Source organism: Lissotriton vulgaris, chromosome 9 (assembly GCF_964263255.1).
Source record: "Lissotriton vulgaris chromosome 9, aLisVul1.2, whole genome shotgun sequence".
NCBI classification, from domain to species: domain Eukaryota; kingdom Metazoa; phylum Chordata; class Amphibia; order Caudata; family Salamandridae; genus Lissotriton; species Lissotriton vulgaris.
Genome location: NC_141697.1, coordinates 680,089,571 through 680,104,468, shown reverse-complemented (window position 1 = coordinate 680,104,468; position 14,898 = coordinate 680,089,571). Strand labels below are relative to the sequence as shown.

At 46.8% G+C, this 14,898-nt stretch overlaps 1 protein-coding gene across 2 annotated transcripts in view; it reads right to left on the bottom strand.

The window, feature by feature from the left end:
* Positions 1 to 353: 353 nt before the first annotated feature.
* STRN4 (striatin 4) overlaps positions 354 to 14,898 on the bottom strand; it is a 336,971-nt gene continuing 322,426 nt past the window's right edge. For both annotated transcript variants that reach the window (XM_086938400.1, XM_086938401.1), the window contains exon 17: positions 354 to 4,801. In XM_086938400.1, coding sequence (XP_086794526.1) covers positions 4,632 to 4,801 — 170 coding nt within the window. In that variant the 3' untranslated portion in view covers positions 354 to 4,631. The remainder of the gene's footprint in view (positions 4,802 to 14,898) is intronic.

Below are 14,898 nucleotides of genomic sequence, written 5' to 3'. Positions count from 1 at the left end.
GCAGGGAGCGGAGCCTTTGATGTGTGTGAGGCACTGAGAGACAGATGGTGGTTTGTGACGCAGCTGGTTTGTGAACGCGCACGGAGCACATGTACTGTGGCAAATCCGCCGTTGGTATCAAAGCTTATTTGGCCCTCAATACTCTCGTCCATTTATCACTTAAGTGATAAATAGTCGAGACCTAAAAAATACAAAGCACTTTCCGAACTCCCACCACTAGATGGCGGAATATGCACAGCATAGTGAATCCAGAAAGATTCACGCTGCAAAACTATCATTTTCTTCGAAGACAGTGATCTCTCCAGCGAATAATTTTCTTTTAGTAAACGTCACAAATGCACCAAAGCAATGCCTTTTAATCGTATTCCAAACTGTTTATTGAAGCAAAACTTTGTCACATACAATTCAGTCTCAATGATCTTAAAAGGACAAAAAAGATTAAATAAATATAGCAAAAAAGTGAAATTGCATTAAAAACCTCAGAACTGCTCACCCCTAGGCTTTTGCTAAAGACAGCAAATGAAAACTATCACACAGTGATGATAAGATGTGGCCTCCGCATTTCAGCTGTGGCAGGTCTCCGGCGGGCCAGGGGTGCTTTCTTTCTCCTTTTTTACCTTTCAGTCTTTTCAAATTTTACATAATATACATGTTGAATTATAAAACAAACATAAAACATGAGGTTGAAACCTGCTTGAGTTTTGGTGGAGGCCAAGTCTTTCAGGCAGGGGAGCCACCAAAGTGTAGCATTGTCTAGCTTTTGCCCACAAGGTGGGTGTCAAGCCAAGCAACCGTTCCCTTTATCTCCTTTGCTCTCCAATTTCAAAAACCATTGCCTGTGTGTTTGAATACAGGAAAGAAGGTGGAGTGTGAAGAAGGGAGGATAGCAGTCTTCAACAATCTAAAACATGAAAGTTAGTGTCAAAATAATATGAATATGCCACTCTAGCAAGGATCTTAATTTGCAAAAGGCCACAAGTAACTCAGGCATGAAAAGTAAACTGACCTCAGTGACGTTTTTTCCTCTAAAGTAATATTTCTCCTTTTCCTTTAGTAATCTGTGTGACTGTGTTGTGATCCTGCTACTATGAGCTACACGATTACTGCTTTGATTGACCAAAATCTCTGACTGGTGTTGCCTAACCAAGCAACTTCATCATCCATTTACTGACTTACAAAGGGGTAATGGCTTGACATTTAAAAAAAACCCTAAAGCTCAGACTGAGTTCTCACAGCAGACCGTCCAAATACTAACTCTCTATTCCAACACACACTGACTCAACACATTCTACATATAAGATATAATGCTATTCTTATGACTCACCTTTCTCCTAACATCCAGGACCAAATCATCGCATTTTGTAATGTGGTGTTCTTCTATCACACATAAATATGATCACTAGATTTAAAAAAATAAAGTTGGTCTGCTTCAATTCCGTGATATTGCTCGCCAAAGCAAATGTTTTAAACATCTAACTTATAACTATACTGCATTAACTTAGGATTTAAAAAATTGTCAGTCCCTAGCACTTCATCTCAGATTCCACAGACATCTAATTAATACTTGTTAAATGGTGCCACATTTAGTCAAATCCAATGCACCACAACACCAATCCCTCTTTTAACAAGTTCCATCTATTAATTTACTTGCACACGGAAATCTGGAAGGTAATGGATGCCACCAAGGAGTTCCTCCTCTTAGTTTCTACTGTACTAGAAGCCACACTGAGACTTATCAACCACACACTTCAATTGAGGATGATATTCTCAAGGTCACATTCAAATGTTAACACCACCAGTCTTAGCAATTCACTTCTACCTAACAGCAGCTCTGATCTCCATTAGCCACATTCAGACTTTAAATTGCTTAAGGCCTGTAAACTCAATGCTATAACCCCTTTGTAATGTCATTGTGAAATTCTTCAGTCGGTAATGTCAACACACTAGGATGACTCACCTTGCAGTCTGAACTTCCTTAGCACTCCCAGGACTGGTGCTATTCAAGCTTCACATAAAAAGTGATGCTCAAAAATAGAACTTCTGCAGGACTAGTCTTCTCTGCTCTACAATCCTAGCCACTTTCTAGTTTGTCACGCTTGCACCAATGGTGCAGCCTCTGCACTAACTATTACTTTCAGCCGCTCTTTACCGACACTCAAGCTGGATCTGGACTCAACATCAGTTAGTGATAGCCCGATACACTTGTCAGTGACACACACTTCGCTGAAATTCTCGTCAGCAAGTCCTTCCTTAAACTCGTCCCTCAGTGACTCCAGTCACATAACATGTCTTTATTCTACCAAGTACACTGTGCCTCTCCACGAACCTCTCCTTTGCCAGTAACTGGTGTTCCTCACAGCTTTGGAGTCTCTCACCTTTTCACAAGTAAACATCACTTTTTTCACTCCCATTCATTAATTATGCAGCTTTATCGCATGACCCTACTCATCCTCAATCCCTTAAACTAGAGAATGAATCTTTTGATGCTCTTAATTTCGGTGCATATTGAAGTCTAAATCTTGGAAGGTCATGCAGGCCACCAAAGTGTTTCACCCCCAGTGAGTACTGTACCACAAACCACACTGATACTAACAAACCACAATCTTCACGGTTGTCGCATTCAAACATATCATTATACTTCACTGTAGCACCACTTCCACTCATCATCATCAGGCTAGTCACAGTGACCATTCCTATTATTGATCATAACGTTCTGGCTCTACTCTGTCAGAGAAAATGCCTGCTATCTCTCCACAGCAACATAACGGCACAATTTAGAACTGTTCCACTTCCCCCATTACATTCCTGCAACTGCCACATTATTCTAGCTATCAAAATGCCCTTTTCCTGACACTGACCATTTAAACAGTCTCCATCTCCTTCTCTCTCCACTGACAAGGTTTCCTCATTACACTGATGGCCAATGAGCACAATTATCCCTCTCTTCCTTTGCCGCTCACAATAATCTCCTTTTCCCCATAGCCACTCAACAAAATCTTTGGTCATGTTACTGTGCTCTCTCTTTTATTTGGTAAGAAACCATGCTGCATCTTTAATTTGGCAAAACTCTCCATTTTTTTATCATATATATCCCTCTTTGCTTTATAACCAATGCTCCTCTCTCCTTCGGCTGCTGACGATCCTTTTCTCTATTCTGGCCAGAGGCATTGTGCCCCTCTCTGCTATGGCCATTAACAATTCGCAACAACTCCTTTGGGCCATGTATTCCCTTTTCACTTTCAATCCTTTGGCAGTGACCTAACCCCAATTTATCTTTCATCTAATTACAGTGACCCCTTGTCATCTCCTTCCAGTACTGGAACAGACCACTCCTCCTCTGGCCATTGGCACCGTCTCCCATATCTCCAGTGACCAACAAACCATGCCAATCTCACCCTCCGGATAAAGAAAATATCTCCTCCCCCTTTAACATTGTTTGTTCCCTGGCACTGCCATATGGAATCTAAACTTGCCAAAAAACAACTCCCTCTGTCTCCGATGGACAGCTACTACCCCAGCCTCTTTGGCACCACACTGCCTTTCATCCTTGCCTTTTAACCTTGTGTACTTACTCTCCTCTTCAGATAGTGACTATGCCCATTTATGCTACCTGTACAATGAAAATGCACATTCTCATCTTTCCGTAGGACAATGACACTGGCTATGGCTCTCTGACTATTGTAGAGTTAAACTTGTTTAGTTACTGCTCTCCTTGATCAGTCTGTCAGCAACACTGTGCGTCAGTACTGTCTTTAATTAGTCCTACACTCCTTTGCTTCACTGCTCTTCTTTGACAAAAAAATGCTTTGTCCTATCTCTGAATACTCATTCAGATAGTAATACAATCTAGTCAACAAGCAACATTGACTCCAAGATTGACAAGCCCTTTTCAATTGCAGAATGCACCTTCTAGCTCCAATGATTATAGACCCCCATGTACTACCTACAAACACTCTTACCAGTGACTCCCAAAACTGCTGCAAGGATTGTCTTTGGAGAATCAAGAGTCTAGGAGACTAGCTGAGAGTCCAGTGCTTGCAGGTTACAAGGATGGAGTATGGCGGTTCTGCGGTCCACAATCGTAGCATTAGGGAATCATTTTTCCATTGTTCTGTTCTCACCATCATGGAAAGTTAGTAGTCCAATCACATTTAAATGCTAATAGCAGAAAAACATTTTCCACGACCCCTTCCGTAACAATCCTCAAGCCAACCACCTCCAAATTACGTTGGCAGTGGCAAGGCTCCCTCTGTGCTAACAGGAGGTGAGAAATTAGGCTCTACAGTTCCAAAGGAGCAAAGCACACATTCTGCACAAGAGAGAGACATATTTGTCAGCACTCTCCTCGCCAAAGTAATAACACCAATACCAGTGACTCCTTGATGGGCAAAGACGGCAAGGTATTAGGTCTGTTGTGTGCGGTGAATCCAGGGCTCTAGAAAAGGGGAATGCCACTCTCTTTTGAGTGGAGGACATAGCACCACTAAACAAGCACCATCAGCCACTTTAGCGGCAAGTAGAGGCGCTGCAGGGCTTTACAGTAGTGGTCAGGCTAACCATACGCAGGATCAGAAAGAGTGGGCATAGTCCTTCCCCACCCCTAGCCTCCTTTATGCTCTGCAAGCAAGACATCATACAAACACCTTGGCTAGGGCATCAGCTCCAGCGCTGGCAATGAGCGCCTTGTTAGGATGAAATGCAACGTCATGGATGGCTTCCTCATGCTTCTTGCGGTGAGCAGTTATCTCCTGGACACATGTCCTGTTCTCCAGGTTCCACAAGCGCAGGGAGCAATCATGGCCTAAAAAAACAAAACAATAGAAGATGAGACAAGCAGGAGCTAGGAATGCTACAATGTCACAGAGAAAAGAGACCCTGGTACAGAGACATGAACTGTAACAAGAATACTTAGAAGCATCTCTGTGGCTCCTAAGAGAAGTTTAAAAGCCAGTGTTATATTTCCAAGAAGCCTTAAAGTGCCATATCATTCCAAGAGGTCTGAAAATGATAAAGCACACCTGCCCAAATTTAACTTACTCAACAGAAGAGCATCTTTTTTGTTCCAGTCTATCAGAAGGAAAGATAGCAATTCAAGAAGGATATAGAGTTTGATCCCAAAGATCTAGGTACCCAGAAGAGTAGGTGAGCATTGGTTGTCATTACATCAAATCATTACCCCCTTTTCTTGTCACAGTCTAGAATTCAAACTCCAGCATCCCCAGCTAATTGCTGTTTCCTAGATATTCTCCTTACATAAGCAATGCGATGGATAGGTCTTCCAGCAAACAAAAATATTAGGTTTATCAAGACGCCTAAAATGTCCACAAACAGATGCAAATAATCACACTCCCTCGTGAACTGCTGTCTTTTCTATTCCACACATTGCTATAGTTAGTTACTAACACCTGTGACAAAATGTCCATCTGGGTATCTGTTTTTAACAGCCCAAGGCACAACAATCAAAACAAACATCAAAAACTGTTCAATATGGAACCAATAATAATCAAGATAATAACCAAGAAGTGGAAATCTGGTATTTTTCCAGTCAGAGGATCCTGCAAGTTTTGCAGACATAGCTTTTGTCACTACATACTGTAAGCTGATAAAAAAGACCAATGTTCATATGACATCAGGAGACCAAGAGTTGCAAAGTGTAGGCATGCCACTTTCCGTTATGTACACAGGGTCATTCTAAAAAGGAAAGCAGGGTGGCTGTTGCATGAATCTAGGAAATATATTAATACTGGAGATTGCTTCATAAACTCTTGGACTGGAGGAAAATCTAGTCCCAGCTACTAGAAACCTTGAGACAACAGGTGTCATACCAGGAGGCACAGACTGCTTCTCTCCCATATTCTGCTGTGCTACTTGATGTACCTGTGAACATCCCCATCAGTTCTAAATATGGCATGGTAGCTTTTTTACTACCAGGACTTCATAGGGGACTCTTAGGACCTGCAGTTGTGGAGTTATAATTGGCACGTAAGTTTCTTTTTTTTTTGCTCAGTTCTCTTTGAGCCCATAAGAATATAAGGTAGACAATGATGGGAAGCTGGTGAAGTCAAAGTTAGTACAGGAATTAAAGCAACTAATCTTGAACTAGAGTATCAACTAGAAAGAGTGTTTCTGAAGGTAAGCAATAAAATTGTAACTTACCAGTTAGACTAGTTCTGCAGACCTAAGAGTTTTCTGGAATTACATGCTGTGCATCTATTCTGCCACCTACTTGTTGGGTCCATAATCGTGTCATGTCCTTTCCTCTTTAACTTTGGTGTGGGCCACCTGCATCCCCTGTGTGACCTAGGAAGGCACTCCCGGAAGTTAATGTTCATTGTCGCTAACTTGAGAATCTTTTTTTCCCCACTACGTCTGTTCTGTTTAGAATCGTATCATGTCCTTCTCTCAATCCTTTTTATTTTCCATATTGTCGTGGGCCATCTGTATCCCACACATGACCTATGAAAGCACTTCCAAAAGTTACTATTCGTTGTCGCTATCTGGAGAATTTTGTTTTCCCCCACTATGTCTGTTCTGTTTGGAACTTCCCTTGTCTTGAAGTGCTGTTCACCTCACTTGTTTGCTTTCATCCCCAATTCCATAGCAGCAGGTGGGTCGCATGTGAGTCCATAAAACTCTCCAGGCTGCATAACTACTTCTACTGGTAAGTAACCATTTCGTTTTGAAGCATGAATCCTTTTCTGGATTTGCATGCTGTACAACCGATTACGTAGCTGTGTTTCTTTCCTTTGGGAGGATGAGCAGAAATGTGGAAGAGTTAGCAAACAGATGTTACAGTATTTTCTGTCCCACCTGTACTTCCTCATTTATCTAGATTGCCACAAAGTAGTGTTTTGTGAACCTGTGCGAGGATGATCAAATTGTGGCCATACAGATGTTACCAACCTGAAAGTTTCCTAGGAATGCTAGGGTTGCACCCTTTCTGCTGGTTGAGTGTGCTCCGAGGGTAAGGTTTATTTCTGTTCTTGTGTACCACGTTGGCTACATTCCACTATCCACTATGCAATCGTTCCCTTAGATACTGGTGTATCCTTGCTTGCCCTGGCAAAACAATGTGAAGAGTTGGTATTCTTTGTGGACTGCTTTGTCTCTTGTAGGTAGTACATGAGTGCTCTTGGCACATCCAGAGTGTGCAGTACCCTTTCAGTCTGCGATTTTGGGTCCTGAAAAAAGTCCGGAAGTTGGATGCTTTGGTTGATGTAGAATTGCAATACCTCCTTTGGTAGGACATGTGGCTTTGTTCGTAGGACAACTTTGTCATTGTGGATTTCAAGGTATAGTTCCTTGATCATGAGCACTTGTAGTTCACTGACTTTGTGTACAGACATGATCGCCATTAGGAACGATGTCTTTAAGGTTAAGAATTTCAACTGTCTTGTGCATTGGCTCAAATACTTCTGTATTAAGATTGGAACCTCCTGAGGCTTGAGCCGGGAGTAGAAGCGGAAGCGCTGACTAATTTTTGTTAAAACTGAATTTGCTTATGTTTTAACTCACCTCCGCTGCACTTACCCCCCTCCTGAGCACCTCGCGCTGCACAAACCCCCGGGAGGACAGCTGAGCAATACGCTGCCACCGGAGAGGGTTTGTTTACTCTCGACGCCACTGTGACCTTGGCCACGCCCACCGGACAGGCCACGCCCCCTCACTCGTTCCCACGCTATAAAAGCGCGCTGAATTATAGCGCCTACAGCATTAAGATTGGAACCTCCTGAGGCTTGAGCCGGGAGTAGAAGCGGAAGCGCTGACTAATTTTTTTAAAAACTGAATTTGCTTATGTTTTAACTCACCTCCGCTGCACTTACCCCCCTCCTGAGCACCTCGCGCTGCACAAACCCCCGGGAGGACAGCTGAGCAATACGCTGCCACCGGAAAGGGTTTGTTTACTCTCGACGCCATTGTGACCTTGGCCACGCCCACCGGACAGGCCACGCCCCCTCACTCGTTCCCACGCTATAAAAGCGTGCTGAATTATAGCGCCTACAGCATTAAGATTGGAACCTCCTGAGGCTTGAGCCAGGAGTAGAAGCGGAAGCGCTGACTAATTTTTTTTAAAACTGAATTTGCTTATGTTTTAGCTCACCTCCGCTGCACTTACCCCCCTCCTGAGCACCTCGCGCTGCACAAACCCCCGGGAGGACAGCTGAGCAATACGCTGCCACCGGAGAGGGTTTGTTTACTCTCGACGCCATTGTGACCTTGGCCACGCCCACCGGACAGGCCACGCCCCCTCACTCGTTCCCACGCTATAAAAGCGCGCTGAATTATAGCGCCTACAGCATTAAGATTGGAACCTCCTGAGGCTTGAGCCGGGAGTAGAAGCGGAAGCGCTGACTAATTTTTTTTAAAACTGAATTTGCTTATGTTTTAACTCACCTCCGCTGCACTTACCCCCCTCCTGAGCACCTCGCGCTGCACAAACCCCTGGGAGGACAGCTGAGCAATACGCTGCCACCGGAGAGGGTTTGTTTACTCTCGACGCCATTGTGACCTTGGCCACGCCCACCGGACAGGCCACGCCCCCTCACTCGTTCCCACGCTATAAAAGCGCGCTGAATTATAGCGCCTACAGCATTAAGATTGGAACCTCCTGAGGCTTGAGCCGGGAGTAGAAGCGGAAGCGCTGACTAATTTTTTTTAAAACTGAATTTGCTTATGTTTTAACTCACCTCCGCTGCACTTACCCCCCTCCTGAGCACCTCGCGCTGCACAAACCCCCGGGAGGACAGCTGAGCAATACGCTGCCACCGGAGAGGGTTTGTTTACTCTCGACGCCATTGTGACCTTGGCCACGCCCACCGGACAGGCCACGCCCCCTCACTCGTTCCCACGCTATAAAAGCGCGCTGAATTATAGCGCCTACAGCATTAAGATTGGAACCTCCTGAGGCTTGAGCCGGGAGTAGAAGCGGAAGCGCTGACTAATTTTTTTAAAAACTGAATTTGCTTATGTTTTAACTCACCTCCGCTGCACTTACCCCCCCTCCTGAGCACCTCGCGCTGCACAAACCCCCGGGAGGACAGCTGAGCAATACGCTGCCACCGGAGAGGGTTTGTTTACTCTCGACGCCATTGTGACCTTGGCCACGCCCACCGGACAGGCCACGCCCCCTCACTCGTTCCCACGCTATAAAAGCGCGCTGAATTATAGCGCCTACAGCATTAAGATTGGAACCTCCTGAGGCTTGAGCCGGGAGTAGAAGCGGAAGCGCTGACTAATTTTTTTTAAAACTGAATTTGCTTATGTTTTAGCTCACCTCCGCTGCACTTACCCCCCTCCTGAGCACCTCGCGCTGCACAAACCCCCGGGAGGACAGCTGAGCAATACGCTGCCACCGGAGAGGGTTTGTTTACTCTCGACGCCATTGTGACCTTGGCCACGCCCACAGGACAGGCCACGCCCCCTCACTCGTTAGCACGCTATAAAAGCGCGCTGAATTATAGCGCCTACAGCATTAAGATTGGAACCTCCTGAGGCTTGAGCCGGGAGTAGAAGCGGAAGCCCTGACTAATTTTTTTTAAAACTGAATTTGCTTATGTTTTAACTCACCTCCGCTGCACTTACCCCCCTCCTGAGCACCTGGCGCTGCACAAACCCCCGGGAGGACAGCTGAGCAATACGCTGCCACCGGAGAGGGTTTGTTTACTCTCGACGCCATTGTGACCTTGGCCACGCCCACCAGACAGGCCACACCCCCTCGTGCACTTCCTGACTACAGCCTATAAAATATGTGTCTTTTAAGGAAGCGCAGCGGACGAGCGCAGCGGGCGCGACGAATGCGCGCCGAAGGCGCGCATAAGGCAAGCTCGTCTGCGCTCGTCCGCGCCGAGTCCGGGCCAGGGGCCATACCACTTACCACCCAGGCAAACCAGACCCTGGCCTACAGCTCGGCCGCCCTCCACGACCTGAGACCTATGGAACATGACTGTCGAAGGTATGCTCTTGATACCACACCCCTTCCTGCCAACTGTCCAAAATGCACTGCATCCCTCCCCACAAGGCAGAGAAAACCCCCACGCCACGAATACCGCATGCTCCTCTTGAACTGCCGATCCCTTCCCAAACATAGGCTGGAAATATCCCTCCTACTAGAAGAACGTAAGCCAGACGCACTGTTTCTTACGGAAACATGGTTAACGTCTGACTCTGACCCCGATGTGGTTGCCGCCCTCCCCGCCGGCTACCAAATCACTCGTCAAGATCGCCCAGATGGCAGAGGGGGAGGACTTGCAATCATAGTAAAAGATCAATATCGCTGCCGGCCCATAACGGAAAACATCCCAGACTGTGAAAACTTAGCTTTCGCGCTGGAGTTCTCCCCCAACCACTGTCTCTCGGGCACCTTGATATACCGCCCACCCGGCCCTCCAAAACAATTTCACAGCAGTCTTCCAGCAACGATAGCACCTCGTACCTGCGCTGCTGCCAACTTCATCGTGTTAGGTGACCTCAATCTACACTTTGACTCACCAGCAGATGTAACGGCCACTACCTTAACTGACGACCTGGCCGCACTACAACTCAGTCAACGAGTGAACACTCCTACCCACACAAAGGGACACCTGCTGGACCCAGTGTTCAGCAATTGCGCAGAACTGTCAACCGACCCCCCTCTCCCCCTCCCATGGACCGATCATTCCTTGGTGCCCCTCACCTGGCTCACTGAGAAACCCATTCCCACCACCCCCTCGATTAGATACGCGAGATCATGGGCGCGGATACAAGTAGACGAATGGACAAGCAAATTAGTGGAGAACCCTCCCTCAAATAATGAAGACCCTTGTCTGGCAAACCAGGAATACGAAAATTGGATTTTGCACTCTCTTGAGACCATTCTCCCTCTCAAGAAATCCTCGGCTAAACGTCCCCATAAAACAGCCCCATGGTATACGGAAGCCCTTAGAGATAAAAAGCGACACTGCCGGAAAGCAGAAAGAAAATGGCGCGCAAACTACGCTACGGAAGACAAAACCCGATATCGGGAAGAAATAAAAACCTACAAAGAGCAGATAAAAACTGCCCAAACAGAATACTTCTCGAACAAAATTCTAACCTCAACCTCCAAACCCAGGGAAATCTTCCAAACCTTGCAGTCCCTGATTAAACCACCCCCCTCCAGTGTTCACGAGGAGAAATCAACCGACCAATGTAATGATCTGGCAGAATTCTTCTCGGCGAAAGTGAACAAAATATATTCATCCTTCCCTACCAGCACTGCGCCCACGTCACCTTATAACAACAACGGAGGATCAGACCCAGATCTAGCCTCCCTCCCCACACTCGACCGCTTCACCTGTATGGACCTAGAAGCAACCGAATCCATAGCTCGGAAAGTGAAATCCGGCTCACCAACAGACCCGGCCCCCCCAGAGACAATGTTACTCGCATCCCAGACGGTTCTACCCATCATCAAGAATCTAGTGAATGCGTCCATTGACTCTGCCTCGGTTCCTCCTGCCTGGAAAAAGGCAATGGTCCGAGCACTAATAAAAAAGCCTCATCTGGACCCCTCGGACTTTGCCAATTACCGCCCGATCTCACTACTCCCCTGGGTCAGTAAAATCGCGGAGAAATACATCAATCTCCAACTGGTCAACTACCTGGAAAGCAATCTGCTGTTAGACCCTACACAGACAGGATTCAGGCCTAAGCATGGAACAGAGTCCGCCCTCCTTATGGTCGTCGAGGAGTCCAGAAAAATCATCGATCAAGGAGGATCAGTGGCAGTGGTCCTCCTTGATCTCAGTGCGGCGTTTGATACGGTCAGTCATAACACCTTACTGAACCGTATAGCAAACGTCGGCATTGTGGACAAGGCCTGGCTCTGGATAAAATCCTTCCTGAGCGACAGGTCATTCCAGGTGTTTGACGGACAAGCCGTCTCCTCCAGCATACCGATGAAGTGTGGAGTCCCCCAGGGCACCTCTTTAAGCCCTGCGCTTTTTAACATCTATATGAGGCCACTGGCTGAGGTAGTTCGTCCGTATGGAGTTAAGATCATTTCCTATGCGGATGACACACAGCTGGTGGTCTCCTTAGCGCAGGAAGCCCAACATTCTCCATCAGGGGGTCTAACCAAATGCCTGGAGGAGGTGAAGTCCTGGATGACGCTGTCCTCACTGAAGCTGAATGGGGACAAAACAGAGCTCATGCTGCTAGGCCCGGCCGACCCGACCCTCTTCAAGTCATTATGGCCCACCTGTCTAGGCCCCCCCCCCCCGGCTCCAAAAGATAACATCAAAAGCCTAGGGGTGTGGCTGGACAAGAACCTCACTTTTAACACCCAAGCCACAAAACTCTCCGCCACCTGCTTTGGACTCCTTCGGACTTTGAAGAAGGTCCTACCCTTGCTCCCAATGGAGGCCAAACAAACAGCTATTCAGGGCATAATACAATCACGCCTGGACTCAAACAACGTCCTTTACTTGGGAGCCCCAGAATACTCATTAAATAGGTTGCAACTGGTGCAGAATTGTGCGGCCCGCACCCTTCTGCAAATTCCACGAAGAACCCCAGTCAGAGAGGCACTGACCAGCCTTCACTGGCTGCCAGTACGAAAAAGAGTCACCTTCAAGGCAATGTGCATTGCCCATCAGGCCTTCTGGGACTCGGGCCCAAAACTCTTGCGCAGCCTAGTCAGCCAATACCACCCAGGCCGTGAACTACGTTCCAGCCAGGCTTTCATGGCAACAGTCCCCAGAATCAAGAGATCTAGAGCAGGTGGAAGAATGTTCACCCTCAACGCCTCAAGAATCTGGAACACCCTTCCCCCTCACCTGAGATCTAACCCTAATCTTGCCTCCTTCCGCAAGCAACTAAAAACTCATCTATTCAAATCCCCGTAACCTCTCAGCCCCCCATCTTCTCCCAGTCTCTGTCTGCCTCATTATACCCCCTCCTCTGGTTCCCTAGCGCTTGGACGCCCCAGGGCAGCAATCGCGCTGTATAAATGTATTTCATTTCATTTCATTTCATTTCATAATCAATTGCGTGAATGCAGTGTAAGATATCACATTGGTGCCGGGTCTGCCTTAGGTGGTGCAGCTCACTTTGATCCTTTCAGGAATCTTTTCACTACTGGTAGTGAGAAGAGACAGTTCCATCTTGCTCCTCTGGTGTATGTGACTATGGCAGCCAGGTGAAACTTTAGCAATGCGCAGGTGAGGCCGCTGGTCCAGTAGGTGAGTGAGGTACATTAGAAACATACCATGCTCTGACCAGGTCTCTAGTTTTTGGTGGTCTCTGCACCAGTGTATGTATCTAATACACTTGGCCGTTTAACACTTCCTATGCTTGGTTTTATAGCTTGCTTCAGGATTTCCATTGTCTTGAGTGGTAGCTGTAGGTGCCCAAACTCTAGATATTCAAGAGCCACACTGATAGATTGAGGGTGGCTGTTTCTGGGTGACACACTCCTCTGTTCTGCATGGTTAACATGTCCTGTGTAGCTTTAATTTGCCTCCTGGACAACTCTAGTAGATCCTAATACCCTGTCTGTCCGGCCCACTGCAAGGCAATGAGTGTTGTCTCAGGTTGTTTGGCATTATCCTGTACTCTTGGGATCAGAAAAATCGGTGGAAATGCAGCCATAGGCAAATCTCCCTGACCAGTCTATGGGCAGGGCACTTCCCTCAGACTGGTGGTGGGGGAACTTGGACACTTGATGGCGTTTTGCATTTTCTAGAGTTGCAAATAGGTCTATGCTAGGTTTTCCCAAACGCCTGAGCATGCTGTCCTGTACATTCTGCTTTATCTCCCATTTGTGTGAGGTATTTTATGGTCTGCTCTATCGGTCTGCCTCTGTGGTCTCCTTCCCTGGAAGATGTATTGTTACTATGGTCATGTTCCGTTGGATCATCCATTTCCATATATGCTCCACTAGTTTCAACTGTGGGAACAGCTCTGGTGAGATAGAACATAGTTGTTGTGTTGTCCATTGGAATAAGCACTGACTGCCCCCTCCTGTGCGTCTGAAATGCTTTCAGCGCTAGGAAGACAGTCTTTAGTTCCAGATAGTTTGTGTGCTTCACGGAATCCATAGGGCTCCAGAAAACTCTGACCTTCAGATTGTGAATGCGTGCTCCCAAGCCTTTGTGGTATGCGTCAGTCATTATTGTCACAGTGGGAGCTGGAAGTGTGAAAGGTCTCCCTACGTGGCCAGGACACGAGCAGCTCTTTCTGTTTGTGGCGAATTTTAGTTGTCAAGTATTCCGAAGTCAAGGTGGCCATCGGGGCTTTAGCTACCTTCTGCCAATTGGCTGAGGTAAGGATGAAGGGGAGCACCACAACCTGGATTTGTTCCAACCCCACTGTGAACCACAGGTAATGCTTGGGGCACTGCTGGACACGTATATAAAAATACATGTTAAACAATTTCAGGGACAGAATCCACTCAGAATCTGAGACAGGGGGAGCATTACGAATTTGTCTTCCTGCAAAAAGCTTTTCACTGCACAGATGTCTAGCATAGGCTTAAGGCCTCTGTACTTCATTGTTATGAGGAGTAGCATGAATAGTACCATCTCCTCTCTTTCAATCTGGCACAAACTCACAAGGTCACATGGAGACTGTTTTCTTGCATTACAATACCTGTGTGATCTGCCAAAAATCGTTTGAGTGGAGCGGAATAAAAAGCGGGGAAGAAATGATGGGCAGGGTGTAGTCCCAGCTTGGCAGCTGCTGCAGAAAGGGAGAAGCAGTTATAGGAAAGCAGTGTAGGACGCTGGCTCTCTATATACTACACCAAAGAGTCCAGTGGAACCCCAAAGGTAGGCAGAGGTAAAGTTAGATAGCATCCCACCATTTGTGGTAGTGTGGTCGAGCAGTAAGGCAGTATCAGAGGACAGTGTTAAGCATTTGATGTACACACTCAGTCAGCAA